This window comes from Aptenodytes patagonicus, chromosome 2, assembly GCF_965638725.1.
Source record: "Aptenodytes patagonicus chromosome 2, bAptPat1.pri.cur, whole genome shotgun sequence".
In the NCBI taxonomy this organism is placed as follows: Eukaryota; Metazoa; Chordata; class Aves; order Sphenisciformes; family Spheniscidae; genus Aptenodytes; species Aptenodytes patagonicus.
Genome location: NC_134950.1, coordinates 40,659,766 through 40,682,874, shown reverse-complemented (window position 1 = coordinate 40,682,874; position 23,109 = coordinate 40,659,766). Strand labels below are relative to the sequence as shown.

Below are 23,109 nucleotides of genomic sequence, written 5' to 3'. Positions count from 1 at the left end.
GTGGAACTGCTATGTAATCTGTTGTTCACCCTATTCTGACTTTGAGTGCTTCATTATTCCTACTTAAGTATAGTAATTTGCACTTGGCCTTACTGAATCACATCCTATTTTTTTTCCAGACCCTTTTTCAGTTTGTCAAGATTACTTTAATTCTAATCTTGTCCTCCATGGAGCTTGCAACTGCTGCCAGCTTGCTTCCATCTGGAAGTGTAAAAGGTGTAAAATCTCTTCAGATAACCAAGTGACTAACGAAACTACTGGAGAGTACTGGACCCAGGTGGAATTCTATGGAACCTCATGGGCTACCATCTCTTAATTTGACAGAGAACAATGGGTAGCTATTTCTGAGTGCAATTTTTAAGCCAGTTGTTCAATCTACATGACAGTACTTTGGTCTAAGCAATATTTTCATAGTTTGCTTATAAGAATGTCAAGCAGTGTCAAAATGCTTACTAAAATCAAGATATATGAAACCTGTTGCTCCTTCCCTAACCACAAAGCCCATTATCTCTCCTAAAAAGGAACAGACTTGATTTAACATGATTCAATTTCTGATAAATTCATATTGGCTATTACTTATCACCTTGTCTTCTTACTAGTATGTTTATTTACTCACTAATAATTCGATTCCTTGTTTCAATAAGTTTATAGTAAATGAAGTTAGGGATATAATTCTGTGGGTCCTCCTTCCCTTCTCTTTTCCTGTCTTTGTGTAAAGAGACAGGACAATCTTTGGCTTTCTGTTCTTCAGCCTCTCCTGTTTTAATCAAATTCTCACAAGTATGTTCTAACGTGCTTGAGATTGCTTTAGCCAGACTGCTACATGCTTTGAGGTGAATTTACCAGGGCTAGTACATCTGAATTTCCTCAGATTTCTAATTTATGCAAATGATCAATAACATATTCTTCCTTATTCTCACCTGAGTCCTTCATTAGTGTCAGTGGCGTTACTTCACTGACCACAGTTAATCTTTCTACTGAAGAAGGGAATAAAGAGAAAAGGCATTGGATTTTTCAGCCATCTCAAGGCCATGGTTCTGTCTTCACTCCCTTGAAGGCAGTGCCATTTAACATAGCCAAACCTTATCCCCAGCTGCTCAAACCCATGCCTCCAGTCAGCTGGAGGAGATGTTTGCATAGCTGCAGTGGGCTGCCCAGCTGATAGGTGACCTGCCCATGCTGGAAAATAATTACTGCCACCACATGCACCTACAGCCTCAGGGTCACATCACCGAGGACTGTGACAGCTCATTGCTTGAGCTTGCTCTTTATTAGTAATATGCCATTGAATATTTTTTATTATGCTTTATTCTCTTTTTAGTTGTATGTTGTGTCTTAACCTTTCTGAGTTCGTCCTATACACTTCTGTCTTTATTTTATGTTTGTCTCTGGTAATCTGTATGCAGGTCATCCAAGAGACGATTATTGAGCCAAATCCATGACTTTCTATGCTTCTGCTCTGAAAAGTTCGTACTCTTTCAGCATGTGCTCTTTCAGTCAGTCTGATGGCTTTCTTGAACTTCTCTTTCTGATGGACCTGTTTGCTCCTAGAAGCTACCTTCCATCTCGGGTCACTGCAATCTGGTTCCTGGGTGTTTACTCTCCTCGTTCCACTGTTTTCCTCCTAGAACCATTATCTCTAGTAGTTCACGGTTTCTGTAGTGCAAGCTGTCTTCCCATTCAATGTTATTTCTTATAAACGTTATCAGTTTTATTCATTATAACATAAAAAGGAAATCTAATCCCTTTCACAGGACTTTCTGCATGAAAGTGAGTAAGATCATACAGATTTTAAAGTTTTCTTAGTATCAGTTCTTACCTCTAAAGGAATATAAGGAATACTTAATTTTTTTTCTTTACGGTGATGCAAATTTTTAGAGAAACCATATAGAAGACAAAATGACTGTTTTCTTAAAACAAATAACATTATTTATCTAAGAATATTAGAAGTTTACAAAAAATGTTAACAATTATTAGGTTTTCACTGGGTTCCCCAAATTACTAAATTTAATAATTTTAAAAAGTTATATAAGAATTTCACAAGCTGAAATTGTATGTTCATTTTCCATGTAGAACATTAATTGTCTGCTCCCTGACAATCAGAAATATTTCCAATTATAAAAGAGATTACTGACATTTTAGCATTTCATTATACAATAATTTATAATTTATCAAAAGCTATTATAAGAAGTTTCTTCTTACATTTTCATACATTAAACATTTTCAAATAAAGTTATTGAACACCTGTATCTTAATTTTTTCACCAGTAAAGACGCACAAGCTATTTTTTTGTCTTAAAGGAACTATCTGAAAATTATTTCTTTGTTTAGATTAATTTGGGGAATTGTATTATACTATTTTCTTTAATTTGCTGTTTATCCATTCTGAAATATCCCTGTCACTTTGGACACAGAGTCAAGTGCCTTGTAAATATCTTCTTTAACTGTGCTTGTGTTCGTGATCCATGTTGCAATCTGAGAGGACAACTTATTCTATAAACTTTTTATGGATTTTGTTAGAACATTTAGCAAACAAATAGAAGCCTAAGCAAAAACATTATTAAAATAATTTACTTCAATTCAGCTAGTGGAAAGGATAGAATATATAATCAAATCAAGACTACAATTAAGATTGAGTCAATGAACCAGTGAGTTCAGTTTCTCTCATCATCCAGCTAATATGCTACCAGATAATCAGATTGAATGGCACTGGAAATAATTATTTGTTATTTCTTTAGAGTCCATTTTCCTTCCTGCTTAAGACCCTATCAGTGATCAATACAATTTTAGCATTAAGCACGCAAAAGATGTAAGGAGCCACAGGTCACAGTTTAGGTACAACATACATATTGGCGCGTTGACTATTGCACTTTGGCTATTGGGTATTTCCCAGAACAAACAGAGACGTCCCTTGGCTCTGTCACAATGAAGCTATTTTACCATTTCTCTCTTAAACCTCGTTCTTACCAAGTATTATCAGTTTATTACTCTGTTTCTCTTTTCATGTAGTAACATAGAATCTTTCCCCTAACTTAAAAAAAAATAATGGTCAAGTTTAGCATAATGCAAGTTTTTGTTTAATAATTATTTTTAAATATTTAATGTATATGTAATGTAGAGATTAAAAATCTTTGTTGTTTAATGCTGGGGACTTTTGGAAGTGTCATTCTGCAAGCACACACATTTTCCCATCTACACATCTGAAGAATGAGCCATATCCCTAAGAAAATACAGAGAAAAATTAAGGAAGAACGAGTTCTAGTGAAGCTTGAGTCACACAGTTGTGAACATGTTTAAACAGGCAGTAGGAGTTTACCTGATGAATATGAGATCTTTCAGGTTTTAGCAAACTTACCAAACTTCCTTAACTAAATCCTCAGGTCACCTTTTTTCTGGATTATGAATACAGCTCAGTCCTCTCACACAGGACAGACTTTTAGGCTTTGGTCACAAAGGAAAACTGCTTCTGTGTACAGCTTTTCATTTCAACATATCTGCTAAGTTGACCATGGATAAACTAATTTTGCAAAAATCTGAAAATACAAAGGGCTCATAGGTATGGTTGGTACTTGGAAGACTGATGTCAGTTTTTGGGATAAGGTTGTGAATATGAGTCTCACAGTCAGCTAAATAGTATTTTAGACATGTAACGATTAACGTAACACATCCTTCCATTCATTTAAGAGGGCATTTTTTTCCATGCAGTTGTTTCAGTTCTTAAGTATTAATGATTTTGTACCAACAAAGATTGGCTGACTAGTGTGACTTTTTGACTTTTTAAAGACTTCAGAACCAAATCCGTAAAGTGTTTCGACATTTTGTTATAGCTAATTTACTCATAATTAAACAATAAAAGTTTTCTTGGCCCAGGTCCAATCATAACCCATATTTCTCACAATGAATACATTTACAAGGAAATCTTGGATTATGAACTGCTGAGAGTAATCCTAGATATCTAGCATGATAGCTGAGCATGACTCATATCTATTCTCAATATTTTATGTGGAAGTATCTAACATTATGTCTTCCCTTTCATCTGGAATAGGTAGCATACCTAACTGAATTCATGTCATATGAATTCCAAAACCTGAATGCAACCAAACTTCAATTAATGTGTTTCAATTTAACAAATAGTGGGTTGAAATTATAATACATACATTTAATCTCTTTCCCATTGTGTAAGTTAGACTTCCATACTTCTAATTTTCCAGCTGTGTGATTTACAGCTGAACTTAGCAAATGTAAATAATAATAAATTGACATGTTTAGTGCAGCAAACATGAGTGCTTAATATCTCCTGGCAATATTGTCTGGGACTTCCTGAGACAAATCTGTTGTAGCTGAAATGTTTTTCATAGCCTTCGATGAACATTTTTTCCCTGAATGTGCCTAATCAGCTTTTGACCCATGTATAGGTTCCACCTCTCCAGCATGCTCTAGGCATTGAGTTCCCCGGTTTAATTCTGATTTGTGTGGAAAATGTCCTTCCTTCAGTTTGTGATGAAAGGCAACCCCTTAGTCTGTGATCTGATAATTTGGTTTGATTTTCCATTGTTCTTATATAATGAAAAGTAGGATTAATTATTTTGTATTCATCTTTTCCAGCCATTCTTTTTTTTTTTTTTATAATTGTCAGGTGTCTCCTTTCCAAGGGTGAATTTGTTTAATCTCTCCTTATTCTAAAGCCACCCATATCTTTGATTATCTTTGACACCTTTCTCTGTACTTGTTCTGATTCAACTACTTCCTTTCTGAGATGAGGAGAAAGAACTGTGTGTAGCACTGAGGATGCAGGACACAAGGGATTTGTACAGTGGCATAATGATGTATTCTACTTTCTTTTCTATTGCTCTTCTGCTATTTGATTCTCCTTTCTGACTGCCACTGAGCACTGAGCTGGTGTTTATAATGAACTATTCACAAGTTTTCCAAGAGGTAAAAACAAATTTAGAGCCTATTACTGTATATGTGTAGTTACAGTTGGTTTTCCTTATGTGCATTACTTTGCATTTATTGACATTGAATTTCAGCTCTAATTTTAGCACCCAGTCACTCAATGTCATCAGGTCCATCTGGAACGTTTTGCAGTTGACTTTCATTTTGTGTTGTCACCAATCTTGATCGAGTTCCTCACCCTATTTCCCACTCATTCATGAATACTTGAAATGCACAGGGCTGAGCATGATTCTGTACAGGGCACTACAGATGACTTCCCTCACTGTGAACACTGATCTACTCATACACCATTTATATATCCTTATCCTTTCGCCTTTTACTAATCTATGAGATTAAGAGATGAATCATTTTTATTCCACGACAACGTATAATTCTTGAGAAGCTGTGCTTAGGGAACTGGTCAACAAATTTTTGGAGGTGCAAGTGCTCTATATCAATTGGATCACTTATCACAAAGGGCTTTAACATGGGACATGGTTTTCCCCTTCCATCATCTTTCATTCTTCACCATTCTGTCATGTTTGTCCCCTTGTCCTCGTATTCAATAATTACAGTTTGTGCCAATTTTCTTATTACAGGAGTCAGACTGCCTCTCCTTTATTTTCTTTTTGATGAAAATTGGCTTTTGTAAAAGTTAACATTTAAAGAACTGTGAGAGTTGTCTATAAAATAGACCTACCTGAGTTTCCTTTAAATAAGCTAGCTCTACTTCTGCTCACAATATAAGGGATTTGTAACAGCAGGGGAAAGAGTATGTCCTGGTTTCAGCTGGGATAGAGTTAATTTTCTTCGTAGTAGCTGGTACAGTGCTGTGCTTTGGATTTAGGATGAGAATAATGTTGATGACACACTGATGTTTTAGTTGTTGCTAAGTAGTGCTTACACTAGTCAAGGACTTTTCAGCTTCTCATGCCCTGCCAGCGAGAAGCTGGGAGGGGGCACAGCCAGGACAGCTGACCCAAACTGGCCAAAGGGACATTCCATACCATGTGACGTCATGCTCAGTACATAAACTGGGGGAAGGCTGGCTGGGGGGGCCGCTGCTCAGGGACTGGCTGGGCATCGGTCAGTGGGTGGTGAGCAATTGCATTGTGCATCGCTTGCTTTGTTTATTATTATTATTATTATTATTATTATTATTATTATTATTATTACTATTTTACTTTATTTTCTTTCAATTATTAAACTGTTCTTGTCTCAGCCCACGAGTTTTCTCACTTTTACTCTTCCGATTCTCTCCCCCATCCCACCGGGAGTGGGGGAAGAGTGAGCGAGCAGCTGTGTGGTGTGAGGTTAAACCACGACAGACTGCCATAAAGTTTAACCTCCCAGATATTTATTCATCTAGTCAGGGGAGCACCACATGGTTTAGTAGGCTTAAACTTATTTGTACCTGCAAGGAAACAAAGGAAGAGGGTTCAAGCAAACAACCAGGTCCAACGGAAGCAGAGGAACTCTAGAAATGTATTCCAGATGTCCAAAGCTGCCTGTTTTGGTGATGCCTTCAGCCTCCCCCATGTATATTAAGGTTTCTTCCAAGTACTAAAGGACATACTTCTGAGGTCCTGGTGTCCCCCATGTACAGGGGGGAGATTTCTCGGCAAAGATCTGTCCCAGCTCTAGATGCAAGGAGGAGGAGGAGAAGTGGGCTAGCATTTTCTCTGCCTGACTTCCTCTCGTTCAGGCTGTGTAATTCAGAGTCTGTCTTCATGTCAGAACAAGACCCAAATAAGCACCATCACCTATGTCCTAGATTTCTTTAAATCTGAGCTTGTTTTCTGAAAAGTAACTCTATGTGCTGTAGCCAAAAGCTCAGTCTAGGTGAGCCAGAGTCAAGGACTCCAAAGACACGCTTCCAGTTAATACCTGTCTCTGGCCAAGACATGTTCTCAGGGCAGCAAATTCTGCTTTGGCTCCTTTTGCAATTGCTTTTACCAGCTGCAGACTCTCTTGCTGCATTTGCATTTCTTTGTAGCAGTAGCCTCAAGGTAGGAGTTAGGGCCAAATCTGCCTCCCGTTTGCTAAAACACCCTGACAGTTGACTCTGGGGCAGTAGATTTGCTGCCACCTATATGCCCAGCACATGGGGGCTTGCTCACCAGCCATGTAGGGATGCTTATGGTGGTTTTGTACTGACAGTGGGAGACAAAGTCCTTTCTAGAATGGCTTCAGTGTTGCTTGTGTGTTTGCACGCTGCCTGATTACAGGCTGAGCTTAGGCTCCTTGGAAAAGAAATATTGATTTTGGGTGCACTCTGGGCTTCGGGCTGCAGAGTCAGACCCAGATGAAGGTAAAGGGAGCAGTGGGATGCACTGTCAAGTGAAAGCTGTTGGTAAGAAGCTGGAATGAATAGGACACGAAGACACAATGTACATACGGGGACCATATGCTGCAAGAAAATAAACTGTGCCTGAGAGAGGAGGTATAAGAGATCACACTAGGTCAGATATGACTGGAGGACCCCCTTCTGAAATTCATTAGACACTGATAGAAAGCAAAGCTTCATTGCAATTCTTGATAGCTTTTCTGCCCGGTGGGAATCCAGCACAAAAGCCTTTTAGCACACAGTTTAACTGGGAATACCTGAGCAAACTGATAACATTGCTGCTTTTATGGTAGTCTTGTTTCTCACATATCACAGCAGGCCACTCCACAAAGCATTAGAAGGATTTGTGTGTATGTGTGTGTTTATGTACCTCCATCTGCACATTCAGGTAGCAGTTTGAAAGAATTAAACAATATTATCCACAAGAAGAAGAACTACAGTGGGAAGGATAGCCATAAAAGAAAACCAACTATCATGCAAGGGTTTGTCAAAATGACCTCCATTGCTATTGTAGAGTTCTTTGTGTTGCACGTTTTTAGACATTACAGCTGAGCGAAGAGGCTGTTATGTTACCTGCCAAACACATAAATCCAGCCACATTTCTGATTATAGTATTGTTTCTTCCAAAGAGCAAAACCAGCTCAACTGTGGCTCAAAATCAAGGCATTTGTTCTGTGGTTTGAGTACAGCAGATTCATACAGAAGTGAACGCACACGTGTGGCAGATCATCTGCTAAATATCCTGTTAGATGGAAATTGATTAGGAAGAACCAAGTTATGATCAGGAAGGAAGGAGTTTCTTATCTTCACCTATTCTATCTGTGATATACTATTGTTCAACACTGCAGTATTTCAATGAACACACAAAAAAGGCAAAACAATATCAAAGTCTCTGGTGGACGTAGAAGTGATTTTTTTCATTTTTCATTTTTGAGAATCAAAATCCATCATATGTTTGCCTGTTTTGTCTTTTCTTCTTAAAGATGCAGGTAAACTTTCTTTGCCAAGAATAGACAGCTGTCATCTGTGGCCCTCTAGGGAAGATAAGATTTTAAGAATTTCCAGTATATATTTACACATCCAAGAAAAAATATCAAAACTATTATTTGTTTGTGATTTTTCTTGTTTGTATTGAACAAAATATTAATAGAAAAAGAAAATTGAACTATGCAATGTCCAAAAATAATTTGGAATTGAGATCCACAGAGAGAAATACTGTATGCTCCTTTTCCAGCTCCCCCTGCAGACTAGATTATAAGAAAAGTTTTCAGACAATCTGGGCTCATCCATGCTGCCTTATATGAATTTCTACACTCTTGTGAATTTTAACCAGCTCTTGGTTATTATTCAAGACTTTTTTTTCCTTGTGGTTTAATTAATGCTGGGTCTAAGCTGGTGCACGTCTTTCAGGCTTTGGAGCTTACTTCTGTGGTGCATTTCTGTGTCTACCACTCCTGAAAATCCTCTCTGAGGGTTCCACTAGGGGGACTAATATGAGCAGCTTGGTATGGGTAGAGATTAAATCTTACTTTGCAGTTCATTAGATCATATAACATTTCTTAACATGAGTTAATATGATGGCTTAGGTTTTATCTGCAGGTTGTTTTTTGTAGTTCTATTTTTCCCTGAGGTATGTTCTGGCATAATTGTTGTTAGTGAAAGCTTTGCATTTTTTTCCATACAATTTTCAAGCCATGTTTATGGATTAACAGGAGCTAGAATAATAATGTGTTCAGTCTTAGCTGTTATTACCTAGGTATTTAAGAAGTATCTATAAAAGAGGTTAGAGAATAGTGGGGATCAGGCTGTAGTAATTCTATTCTTGCACTCACTGTCACCCCACTGAAATCTTAAACTAGTTATTTTTATTTCCATGCTACAGTTTGTCTGTCTTTAAATGAGTACTGCCTCATGGTGATATAATAGTTTCATGCATGTGTTATTTGCATGGTGCATGAAGAGAAAGAAATTATTCAGTAGAAAATAGGTAATTCTTACAGATTGCAATTCATTGTTGGAATTAAAATGCATTCGCTGTACCTATTGCCACAAGTAAGTGGAAATAATAGTCTCATTATGTGCCTTCTGATCTAATAAGGAGGGAAAAAAATATCTTTTGGCATTCTATCAACAAAGGACATCTTTCATAATTGCAGTATAAGCAGTGGCAGAATTTTAAAAGGAGTATTAGCATAAGGAATGGCCAAGATTTGCAATATGCTGCTGTTCTGAAAGGAGTTTACTTTGGTACCTCCTACATGCATAATTGGTTTCCCTAGGACTCAGAAACCTTCCCAAGTACCTTGTCAGATGCCAAAGAGATTTACATTGGCTCTAGTCACTGGCAGACATTTCTTTCGTTCTTACTTCTGATTTCATTACCAGCTTCCAAAGTGGTACATGCAACTTAGTGGAGGTGAAGTCATTACCTGATGGATACCTTGAAGAAACACTTTGGGTTACAAGACACAATCAAACCTGAATTTCTTTGCTTTATCAAAAGATGTGAAATATCGTGTCATCTGCAAGTAGCTCTGACGTTATCCTTAACACCAACAAGTTAAGGTAAAAGCAAATAGAAGTAGTTATTTAGAAAATATAAAAACAAATAACCCAAAGGTTTACAGAAATAAAGGAAGCCCATCTTTCTGTCTGCTTATTGTAAAATTAGATGTAAAGGGTTTTCTCATTCCCTGTTATTCAGCTGACAAGCTAATTAGTCATCAACCTAAATATGAGAACTTTGACCCCATTCTTAGGAGAACTTCTATTTTCTTTGCACACTGGAGGAAAACTAGATCTAGAGAAAGTCTCGCTTGTTTATCCAGCTCTTTTCTGGTGATTTTGTTAGAGTCTCTTCAGATGTAGATCTCCCTTCTCTCCCTCTTCTGTCTTACCACCCTCATCCCCTTCCCTTTCTGTCATTTTATTCTTTAACTTTCAAGGTTTGAGGTTGGCTCTACTTTACACTATTGACTTTCACCGTATTAATTTAGATCATTAACAAGCAATTAATATGTTGCAAGATAAAACACTGTATTCTATTTAAACACATTCTATATGTTTAAATACTGTGTTCAGTGTTTTTACACATTGAGAATTTAATTTTATTCAAAATATAAAACTTTGATGTCTATCACATGATAGACAACCAAATAAATAGGATTAATGCTTGGGGCTTATTTCTTTCTCTTGTATGAGTGAAGGACAAATGTTCCCAGATCCCTTCTGTGGACATAACTCATCTGGAGCATGAGTACCCCAACCTAGTCTGTGAGGGATGCTCTGACAATGTTATCATTGGGTTACCAGAGTATCCAGATTAAATTCTGTGACCTGCAGAATTATACAGGAGCCTGGATTAAACAGTTTGCTCCAAATCCTCCAACTTTCTGTTCTGAGAACATATGATATTTTTTCTAAAGGTCCTGCAACAAAAACAAAGCAGGGAGAATAAGCCGTAACTAAGCTAAACACTTGTGAGAGGGAGAGAGGGAAAGAGAACACGCAATGTTCTCACTTGTTTTTCTCAAGCCTAACCAAGCTGGGACACACCTTGGCAGCGTAACACAGCATTCCTCCCTCTTAACTGCTAAAGTCCTTTTGGGCAAGTGGGCAATAGGGGTAGTTATATGTTTATGCTGTCGGAGAAATAAATTCCCAGACCAAGTGCAGGTAGCAATGGTTCTGATCTTGGCCCGGGAAAATTAGGTTGTCAAATGTAATTTTTAATTTAAAGATGAAGGGACACTGTGAAGACCAGGATTTGAGAAGAGCGGATGCAGGGTAGGACTTCAAAAAGCACACTACCTAACAGGTATAGTCTTTTCCAGCATGCTGCTCTCCTCTCCCAGTGCTAGGTAGATGGCATTCAGGAGGAATTATCTCCTGCAGTATTAGCCAACAGCAACCTCTATGTATTTTAAGAATAGACATTTATTTTAGTATCTCTGCTCCCTTGTTTCTCCCTGATAAAGCAAAAGTACCCGTAAGCTCCTCTCACCCACTTCTAGAGTCGTTAACACATTTTAAGGCCTATCAGAGTTGTAGCCTCTGGGAGCTCTTCACTACAGCTGTAAACGGCACAGCAGGACCAGGCCAGCTCTGGGTTGTGCTACTGAAATTGGTAGACAATGCCCCTAAAGCCTGAATTTTATTCAAGTCAAATCCAGTAGATTTTAGGAAAATGTAGGAAAGAAAAAAAAAATAATGGTTAGACAGCATCATGTACTTCAGAAGTTGCTGCTACCATATCCTGCACTGTTTTCTGGACATTTTTCCAGTTGTTTGTCTTCTTTTATGATTTTAGATTTCTAAGTACTTTAAGTTTGGGACTTGTACTGCTACCACTGTAAAATGTTGTGCATTTCATCATTTAGTTCTAGAAAATGAGAACATACCCTCGAGACTGTCTCTTCTGTAATTCAAAAATTGCATTCCGTTTTGAAATTGTGTGTAATTATATAGTTTTACAATATATTACTAATATAATATATATAATCAAGCAGTTATAGTGCATAATTATATAGAGTTGTATAATTGGATAACTATATACAATAGTATATAGTATATAATCATGCAGTTATAGTGAATGGTTATTGTTATACTACAGCTATATACTACTGTTACTCTTGATCCTGCTTCCTTTTCTCCAGATTGCATATTTGGCTGTCTGTTGTCATTGTCTTGAAATACATGGAGTTATAATTTCTTTGTGCATGATAATCCTAGTCATATTTCTATTTTGCTGACTCACGTATACAGACAGATCCTGGGATAATATCCTATTTCTTTTATGTATCTCCCATTCTGATTTACTTTAATGCTTTACAGGAAAAAAAGGACTTCACATTCCTCTTTGCAGAGTGTTAAAAATGTTAGTGGCAAGTAGGTTGCTAAGAAGATGAACTACCCATGTTCTGCTCTTTCCTCAGATTTTGTTAGCTCTCCTGAAAATAGTCAAGAGATAGTAATAGTATGTTTTGTAATTTAATACATTTTTACCTTACTACAGTAAATTCACTCTTGCGACCCAGTTTCCATTTTATAAGTTAAATTTAAAGACATCTTGTCAAGCTTTGTATCCTATACCCTTTTTATACATAAACATTCAATTTAAAATGTTTCTTCTGCTTTCGTACTCCCACTCATTGTGGGAAATTGAGCAATAGTGAAATATCTTGCAGAAAGCAGGAGTTGTGTTTCCCAAGTTACACATCTCAAGTACCGCAGAGATAGATGGAAAATACCGTTCTTCAGCTGCCATCAGCAAAAAAGAAGTCAAGAAAAAGTCATATTCGGTGAGATGACAATCCGGGTGGACTGGGTGTGTACAAGGAAGGACGTGCAGTGCAGTTCTCTTATCTTTTTCACTGGAGGAATCTTCCAAATCTAGTTTAACCTATAATGTGGCATACATCCTCTGGGAGCCCGGACTACTGAACGTTTATTTAGTTTATTTGGATGGTCCTATGTTGTTGTAATGAGATCTCTACAAAACTCTGGGCAGTAGCCAGAGTTACCACTTAAGAGTGATAAGTGTCCTATTGTACACCTGATCTTGAAGATTAGCCTGATAGCCTAGGGCACTGCTTCATGTAATCTTAAATACCTGGTATACACTCACATATCTCCTTTGAACCAGTGGAACTGCAATATGTGAAGCAGGTAGAGAGGAAAGTAATCGTACTGTGAGAGTGGATTTAAAGGCCACAGCTGATGATGGCAAAGCCAAGCAGAAATATTTAAACAAAAATTATCTAAATCATCAGTTTTAATAAAAAATATTTCAGTCTGCAGACAATAGCCTTGATTTAAATAATCACTTCTAATTTTATTTTGCATTTGTCCTTGTTTTCCTAAGGAAAGGTTAATCCACATGTCATGGTTTAACCTCAGTCGGCAACTGAGCACCACGCAGCCGCTCGCTCACTCCCCCACTCCCCGGTGGGATGGGGGAGAGAATTGGAAGACTAGAAGTGAAAAAACTCGTGGGTTGAGATAAAAACAGTTCAATAATTGAAATAAAATAATAATAATAATTAATAATAATAATAAATATCCAAAACAAGTGATGCACAGTGCAATTGCTCACCACCTGCCGACTGATGCCCAGCCAGTCCCCGAGCAGCGGCCCCCCCTGGCCAGCTTTCCCCAGTTTATGTACTCAGCATGACGTCACATGGTATGGAATGTTTCTTTGGCCAGTTTGGGTCAGCTGTCCCCCCCTGTGCCCCCTCCCAGCTCCTTGTGCACCCCCAGCCTTCTCAGTCGGTAGAGCATGGGACGCTGAAAAGTCCTTGACTTAGTGCAAGCTCTGCTTAGCAACAACTAAAACATCAGTGTGTTATCAACATTATTCTCATCCTAAATCCAAAACACAGCACTGTACCAGCTACTAGGAAGGAAATTAACTCTATCCCAGCCGAAACCAGGACACCACATTAACTGGTAACTATTAAAATACATTAATTTGCAAGTAAATATACATTTTACACTCAGTTTGATTCTTCTTTTTAATAGGATATGTTCTAGCAATATTCATTTATTAAAGCAATTATATGGCACAGCATATATTTGCTCAGATTATTAGGGTTTTTTAATTTCTTACAAGTTTTCATAGTTTCTTACTGTTTAATGATGGACAATTATATAATCTAATTTCAATTCTATTAAACTAGGCATTTATATTTCATGTAGATGTCCATAGCTTAAGCCTAGAGATTCTAGTTAGACTGAGGCATTTAGGTTCTCTAGAGACTACACTGCCTGCACAAGAGAAAAATAACAGAGACTACTACTTCATTTCTACCTAAGGCTATCAGCAGAAAATAAATTATTCATCAAAAGCCTTGATAATAGCATCATATAAATGTACCCATGTTCCACTAATAAGAAATCCCTTTGTGCACTCCACACTGAAGTCTCTGCCAACTTAGCCTAGGTGACAATTGTTTCCCACACCCTGAGCCTGCTCATCACTATGATTTGGAGAATGTGAGCAACATTTACCAGCTAGTCATTGAAGAAATAAGGATTTTGGTATGAAAATACTGGTGGTTCCGAAAGTACTGGATGTCTGTGTCCGAAGAGGTAAAGTCAATGGCTCCATGTCCAAATGGAAACCAGTAACAAGTGGTGTCCCACAGGGGTCCGTACTGGGACCAGTGCTATTTCATATCTTCATTAATGACATAGCGGGACTGAGTGCACCCTCAGCAAGTTTGCTGACAACGCCAAGCTGAGTGATGCAGTTGGTATACTAGAGGGAAGGGATGCCATCCAGAGGGACCTTAACAGGCTTGAGGAGTGGGCCTGTGCGAACCTCATGAAGTTCAACAAGGTCCTGCACCTGGGTCAGGGCAATTCTTATTATCAGTACAGACTGGGGGATGAACGGATAGAGAGCAGCCCTGCTGAGAAGGACTTGGGGATACTAGTGGATGAAAAACTGACATGAGCCAGCAATGTGCACTTGCAGCCCTGAAAGCCAACTGTAACCTGGGCTGCATCACAAGAAGTGTGGCCAGCAGGTTGAGGGAAGTGATTCTCCCCCTCTACTCTGCTCTCATGAGACCCCACCTGCAGCACTGCATCCAGTTTTGGGATCCCCAGCACAAGAAATACATGGACCTGTTTGAGCAGGTGCAGAGGGGGGCCACGAAAATGATCAGAGGGTTGGAACACCTCTCCTATGAAGAAAGGCTGAGAGAGTTGGAGTTATTTAGCTCCAGGGAGACCTTATTGTGGCCGTTCGATATATAAAGGGGGCTTATAAGAAAGACGGAGAGAGGCTTTTTACCATGGTCTGTAGTGACAGGACAAGGGGCAACGGTTTTAAACTGAAAGAGATTTAGATTGCACTTAAGGAAGAAATTTTTTATGATGAGGGTAGTGAGGTGCTGGAACAGCTTGACCAGAGAAGCTGTGGATGTCCCATCATTGGAAGTGTTCAAAGTCTGGTTGGATGGGGCTTTGAGCAACCTGATGTAGTGGAAGACGCCCCTGCCCACAGCAGGGGATTTGGACTAGATGATCTTTAAAGGTCCCTTCCAACCCAAACCATTCTGTGATTCTGTGATTCCAGGAAATATGTGAGTATTTTATGTATTGCTTATTTTCTCTAGACCAGGATGTGTACCCTAACCATGGTGTAGCTGGATGAAAGGAGGGGACAACAGCCTCTTCCCACAGTTTCCCACTTAATTTTCTGCAAAATAGCACTGACAAGTGTCTTCTGAGACAGTGTACTAGACTGAGTTGTTCAGGCAAGACAGGCAGATCCCTGTAGAGTTGTGCTGGTTTTGGCTGGGATAGAGTTAATTTTCTTCACAGTAGCTAGTATGGAGCTATGTTTTGGATTTGTGCTGGAAACAGTGTCGATAATTCAGGGATGTTTTCGTTACTGCTTAGCAGTGTTTACAGAGTCAAGGTCTTTTCTGCCCTCACACCACCCCACCAGCGAGTAGGCTGGGGGTGCACAAAAAGTTGGGAGGAGACACAGCCAAGACAGCTGACCCCAACTGATCAAAGGGATATTCCACACCATATGGCATCACACTCAGCAGTAAACTAGGGGGAAGGTTGGCTGGGGGGGCCACTGCTCGGGGATTGGCTGGGCATTGGTTGGTTGGTGGTGAGCAATTGTTTTCATTTGTATCACTTATCTTTCTTGGGTTTTATTTCCCTATCTTTGTTATTTTCCTTTTCATTACTATTATTATTATTATTATTATTATTATTATTATATTTCAATTATTAAACTGTTCTTATCTCAACCCACGAGTTTTCTCACTTTTACCCTTCCAACTCTCTTCCCCCCATCCTGCTGGGACGGGGGGTGAGCAAGCAGCTATGTGGTCCTTAGTTGCCAGTTGAGGTTAAACCATGACAACAGTGCAGGGATTTCAGAAGGTTTCCATGGCTTGAAGCTCAACATTGTCAAGAGAAGCCCACCTTGGCATCTAAATTGCTCTCTGGATCAAGCCAGAGGTTCCCATTTATACTTTCAGGTGCTAGTGGCCTTTGATGCTTTGGACATCCTGTTCTGACCACTTCATTAGTCCCTTTGAATGACTGCTGAAATCCAAGATGAGCAAATTAAGTATCTTCCAGCTCATTTGCATCACATTTTCTTTAGTTATCAGGGAACACACATTTAAGTTTATCACTTGGTGCCAGGCCAATAGCCAACATTTCCAATACCAAGAAACCGGGCAGTACACATCAGTCAGCTCACTGCAAATTGGCAATTAACATGATGGCTAGATAGGTTCATATGAGCATAACATTATTAATTAAACAGCAGCTGGGTTAATCAAGATAGCAAAAGTAATTTGTTGGAATAAATATTTTATTAGTGTGTCCATCAATGAAGCAAAAGAAGAGGTTTTAATTAATTCATTTATAAAAATGTTCACACTATGGTGGCTGTAACTCTGTTTAAGGATCTGGAAACAGGTCTCGTCTGTAGAAGGGTATATTCCCACTTTATCACTTCATGTTAATTGTACTGTAGATATCAGTTACCCAACTATAATTACTAGTATGTTAGATACAAGCCAAACATTGCTGTCTGCCTCTGAACAGCAATACTTCACAATTGATGTTAAAGGGCTCTTTTTCCTCTTTGTTGCTTTATTCTTTCAGAAATGCGCATTCTGCCATTTAATTACAGAAGGATATTCTTGGAATATGGGGTATTTATGATTCCTCCCGGCATGATTAGAGACCTGATCTTTCTTTTTCCCCAAAAAAGACCATGAAGTTGAGAGAGGGTGAATATTTTTTTTAATTTCTCCTGGTATTAATAACTAAACAGATGGGGGGAAATGGCATATTTTAAATGAGTATATGCCATAAACACAACAGGTAGTAGTGATTTCTATCTGACTGAGGTATATTTATCTACTAATGCTGAGAAATATAAAGAAATACTGAGAAGCAGAGAGAGGCTGCTGATTTTGCAAGAAGGTCATAGATTAGACAAAGTGTGTTTCAAACACTGAAGAGAGTGGGAAAAGATTTACTTTAAGGAGAAGAACTACTGAAAGAGCAAGATGTAAGCTGTTAGGACTGTTGAAACAAGCAGGCTTGCCAAGTCCCATACTTTTTTGGAGGGAAGACCTCTGTAGTGGGTTGACCTTGGCTGGATGCCAGGTGCCCACCAAGCCACTCTGTCACTCCCCTCCTCAGCAGGACAGGGGAGGAAGAAATTGAAATGGAAAAAAACTCTTGAGTCAAGATAAAGGCAGTTTAATAAAGCAAAAGCAAAGGCCGCGCACGGAAGCAAAGGAAAAGAATAGGTTTATTCTCTACTTCCCATCAGCAGGCGATGTCCAGCCACTTCCCGGGAAGTAGGGCTTCTGTATGCATAGCGGTTCTCTGGAAGACAAACGTTGTAAAAACAAATGCCCCCCACTCCTTTCTCTTAGCTTTTACTGCTGAGCAGACATCATATGGTATGGAATATCCCTTTGGTCAGTTTGGGTCAGCTGTCCTGGCTGTGTCCCCTCCCAAGATCTTGCCCACCCCCAGCCTCCTGGTGAGGGGGGAATGTTGGAGAGGCAGCCTTGACGCTGCATAGGGCTGCTATGGGGAAAATTAACTCCATCTCAGCCAGACCCAATACAACCTCTTAGAGTATTTTTCTCTGTTGCTTTCTTCTTTGTGTCAGGTGGTTTATTACACATTGGAGTGGAAGTCTCTTTCCATGTTTTAGCCACCTGTCCAAAATCTTAGACATGTGTGAGAAATTTGCTGGAAGCCCTCGCGGATAGATGTTTTATATAATGTGCATGGATATGGAGTACACATGTCCATATAAAGAAGGAATTGCATTTATAAAAGTAAAATTAATTTAATACAGAATACTAATAAGAAGAAAAAAGAAGGAAATACACGGTTGGAAAATGGTAAATAAATCTAAATATTTGATCTTCCTTCACAAACATTTAACCCACAAGCTGTACTACAATTGATTTTTATCATGTTCATTATTCACTCAACAGTTCTACTCTTCAAAATATTTCCGTCATGTTTAGGGAAAAGAAACAAACCCAAGTGACTTACACAGTCAAATTGCACAACATGAATGGTGAACAGGAAATATTGTAAATAAACAGGTGACATTCCCTCATGCAAAACCACCTGTTTTCTGGTATTTGTGTGGTACTAATGCAATTATTATTTAATCTATATGTAACATTCAGGTGGCACAAGCAATATACCTCAAGTACGATTGGTTTTTTTGATCCCTTGGAAGCCTTTATATCATATTGCTTCAGTTGTCATGCCTGAAAGGTGCTCTAAACTGTGAAGTTTAGGGAAAAAATGTGCTTAATCTGTCAAGGAGTCTGTAAGCCAGTGCTGGTCCTGGAGGTGCAGGGCAGCAGAACCACAAGATCCCGTTTTCATTAATAATGGGAGGCTGGACTCCTCTTACCCACCCGCACAGTCTTCAGCAAGCAAACGTGGGCTCACACTGAGCCAGCCAGTCCTGCCATGGCTCTAGGTCCCCTCCAGCTGCAGGCACCATGACACCGGGCACAGTGGGGCTTGGTAGCTCAGGCACGGCTTGGTCCTAGCCATCTCCAGCGAGCACCTCCTCCAGAGCTGGTTTGCATTTAGCTGGCTCAGAGCATCAGTGCAACAAAGTGGTGTCCACCTGATAGAGGCTGTGGAAATACCACCCCAGTAAATTGGACCCAAAAAAAAGCCAAGGAAGCTGCCAACACTGCAGTCTGCTCAGAGCAAGAGGAAAGTTGGATTAAACTCACTTTCCTGAAACACCAGTGAGGTGAATGCCCTGGAGAGGAAGCTCCAACAGGACTGTGCCACAGTGCTGTGACAGCTTTCATTCACAAGGAACTCAGCTTTAGCGTACTGTAGCTTAATTCTCCATGGGGAAGATTAATCCCTTGGAGGAGGATTAAGCTATAGTGAACTAAGGCCACTTTATTTCTGAATGGGAAAGGCCACACAGGGATTTAATGTACTTTATCTTATGTGCATTGATTTCACAGCTTTAGTTAATTCATCTTAACTTCCCTGAATTCCCTTGTGTGGACAAGCTTTTTGTCTGCAGAGAGGCTCTTGGAGCTGCTTGTAAAGCTCCTCGTGCAGCCCAACCAGAAAGCAGGTTGGAATGATTTTTGTGCCTCTGAAGGAGCTTATACCTATCTAGATACTATTAAATTACCTCTTTCTCAGATGGTTGATCCATGACACGCTTAGAAGAACTATTTTAATTAGATTTTTTTGAATGGACCAGAGAAAAAGGAGTTTTCTTAAAACTAATCTCTGGGTTATTTTAGAAATCTCTCATGAACAGTCTTTTCAAGGCTTTCAGATAGCACGAATTGTGTACAGCTGCACAAACAATATTTTCTCAAGCATGGACATGTCTGGGCAGTGCAGTTTAATAGGTTTCCTTGCCCAGTGGGATTTTCTTCTCCTTTGGTGGTGCTCATCAGAAAACATTTTGTCTATATGGAAAGCAAATGAGCAGAGTTTCTATTCCCTGATCCTAAAGATCTTACTCCCTTCCTCTCGGTGGCACAAGTGACACAGATCTGGGTTGAGGAGGATGTTTTTGTGGGAGCTGCTGTTAAAATAATGGCATGATTTTGCTGATGTTGTCCTTTGGGGAAATGAGTGTGCTTATTTCTTGTGCAGTTAATGTGATTTACTGATAGGCCCTTCTGATAAGGTCTTTCCTGACGCTGATGAATGATGACCCAGCTTTACTGTTCAGCTACATCATGACACCACATATCAAATTAAACTTTTGCCAAACAGTTCTTCACTGGGACACTTCATGCAGCACAAAAAGACATCTCTTGTGGATTCCATACAAGTTTTACTATGACTTAATTCTGTAGCAGTCAATAAATATTTTATCTTTTTAATACGTAAATTAGGTGCTTAGGGGGCCCATATTCATGTGGACAAAATCATGTGAGAACAGAGGTACTGAACAAAGGAACGTAAGTAATAGCTGAACATCAAGGTCCAAGTGTTTTCCACCAGTATTACTCAATAGTAGTATTCATCAATGCTGATGTCAGTGGGACTGGGAAAATATTTTAAAATATAATGCAACATGAGCAGAAGAGAGACAGTCTCTTTAATTTAGCTGTTTGTGACCATTTGCACTGAAATGTACATATAAATACAGGAAACTGAAGCAAATCTTTTTCAAATTTAGCTATGATACCTGTATTTATATACCGTTGTACTAAAAGCTTAGTAAGTGTTCAATGTCTTCTAATGATTGCTTTTCCTCTTCTTTCATACAGCTGATTGGATTTGTGTATGCCTGTTACGTGATCAGTATTTTCATGGAGGAGGAGGACAGCTGTAAGTACTGATACACACCTCTCCATCTCTGGAGCCACAGTACCTGGGGTGAGACGTAGACTTGCATTAACTACCAAGGCAAAGAACAAAGTTTGAAAAATGGCAGAATCTGGCATTCATGTACACAACCAATTGTGCTCAAAGACATACTTATTTAGGTACTACCACCTTATCTAGGTGTCAGGATTGTACTTACTAAACTTCTTCATAGAGGTCTGTGAACCGCTTGCATGAGCCAGTCACACTGCTGAAAATCATGTGATCCACGTTGCATATATATATTTACATAAGTCTTTTTGTATGTACATTTAAATTTGAATCAAAGCTCCTGAAGCTATTTAGTCTGTTTTTCCAAATGACAGTCTTATCAGCAGTAAAGTTAATGGAGATGACAGATCAAGCCATTTACAGTGTGCAGTATCACTCCGATCAATAATTGGATAGACCTGTTCAACACTTACAAGTAACTAGACCATGCATCTAAAATGCTGACCCCCATGTTCTTAACCTGCCTTTATCAATAAAACCCTTACATACATACCCATATTGTTCAAAAAGTTTGAAAATGTGCACACCTTTAAAAAGGTATTTATCAAAAGTCATTAAAGGGGCATTGGAAAAATCTGAATATGCCGAACATTTTGGTAGGATGCTGTGTGAAAAGAGATTGTGAGAATTGCCTGACAAGGTCACCATACCCACATGACTAGCATAGCGATGGGTAAAAGCAGTAGTGCGAATGGAATAACATTGCGTGAGCAAAGAGGAGCGAATACAAGAACAAGTCTATTTAAAAAGGGACAACGCGTGATCATGTCAGTTACTTCCTCTCATATATGAGGAGTTAAGCAGTAAAATATCTACCTCTAGGGGGAAAAAAAAGGAACAAATGCCAATATCATTTTATGGCTATAGGATAAACAATACACAAGCAAATATTTATTCATAAACTTTTATTCATAAATCTTAACATAGTTGTTTTGTTTCTTCACAGAATAGCACTAGTGGGTGAAATGAATATAGTAGAAAAAAATAATTCAGTTTGTAGGAAAGCATTTGATAATATCTGGAAAATCTTATTGAAAACATAATTTAAGTAATTCATGGCTGTGATGGAAAAAGCAGACTTTTTGACTGAAAACAGTGTGAAGGGCCATAAACAAAATACTTTTCCATTGCTACAAACTGTACAACGTTTGGTTCTCCATCATAATGCAATAGACATTAGTGTCAAATCTATTTTAACACTTTCATTTAGAATTCTAATAGGAAGAAAATATATCAAAGAGATTCTCAGATAAAACTGAGTGGGAAGGAGTCATAAGCATGTTGTGCACATAGTGTACTGTGAAAAGGCACGAGGAGCCTGGACGAAGACTGGTGTTGTAAAGGAGAAATATGGACACTTGGAGAAGCAACATGAAGTGTAGGTCTTGAGGAGGAGGAAAAGCCCAGACAGTGCTCCCTTGGAAAGCTAGGAATTGCCAGTTAGTCAGGAATCGGTAACACAGCGTAACAGCAGAGGATAGCACGGCAGCAAGGCAGCTGAATAATTTGGGATCTATCAACAGTCTTTGGTCAGTGAAATCCAGAGACAACTCCTTTCCGTATGGCTGTGGTGAGTCATGACAGTAGCTAGGGCTTCATACAGATGTCTGGAAACCTCGTTTGTGAGACAATTACTAACTAAATTCCTGGAACAGGGAGGCTTCATTAAATGATTGGGAAGGCCGGCAGACTGATAAGGAAAACAGTAATAGTGTGTGTACATGCACACCCACATGCAAACACAGATATATCTGTACCTGGGAAGACAGACTCTTCACTTTTTACACAAGCATGTTATATTATTGTTGGTTTTGTTTAGTCCTTTATAGTGTGCTTCACACATCCGTGTTTTATGCATGTGTGAAAGACAGACAAAACTCCCACCAAAGAATACAACATGTTCATGGAAAATGCAGTCACCTGCTGAAGAGTGTATGTGGTTTATATTCAGGGCCTCAGAAGAGGGTTATTGTCAAGTTAAGGGCCTTGTTCCCTTAGAAAACGTGTCTACTTCAGAAGAGTTGGGGCAAGGTTTGTCTTTGACATCCAAGGCCCGCTCCACTTTGTGGCTCACTGACTGTGAGCCCACCCTACTGTCTTCTGAGAGTTTTGTGCTGTATGATACCAATGGAAATTTAAATCACTGAGAAGGGAGAACAGCTGACATATTTATTAACCAGTAAAACACATCAAGTGCTAAGGCGATCCAGTATGTAAAACTAACCTAGTGCCCATTCTCCACAAAGGAATCGGGGATCCACATTTAATTTCTGCTTGTCTTCCAGAGCTGCCAATGGCAATTTGGTGTTTTGTTACAAGTGAAAATCATGTCACTCCTCTCGGAAAGTATGGTGTAACTTAGCTCAATGTCCACCGCTAGGAACGGGCAAGTTTCCCATTTTCACGTGCACCTTTACATAT

The 23,109-nt window shown here is 39.0% G+C and overlaps 1 protein-coding gene across 2 annotated transcripts in view; it reads left to right on the top strand.

Moving 5' to 3' along the window:
• Positions 1 to 23,109, top strand: part of NKAIN3 (sodium/potassium transporting ATPase interacting 3) — a 388,683-nt gene that overhangs the window by 344,614 nt on the left and 20,960 nt on the right. For both annotated transcript variants that reach the window (XM_076332205.1, XM_076332204.1), the window contains exon 5: positions 20,580 to 20,640. In XM_076332205.1, coding sequence (XP_076188320.1) covers positions 20,580 to 20,640 — 61 coding nt within the window. The remainder of the gene's footprint in view (positions 1 to 20,579; positions 20,641 to 23,109) is intronic.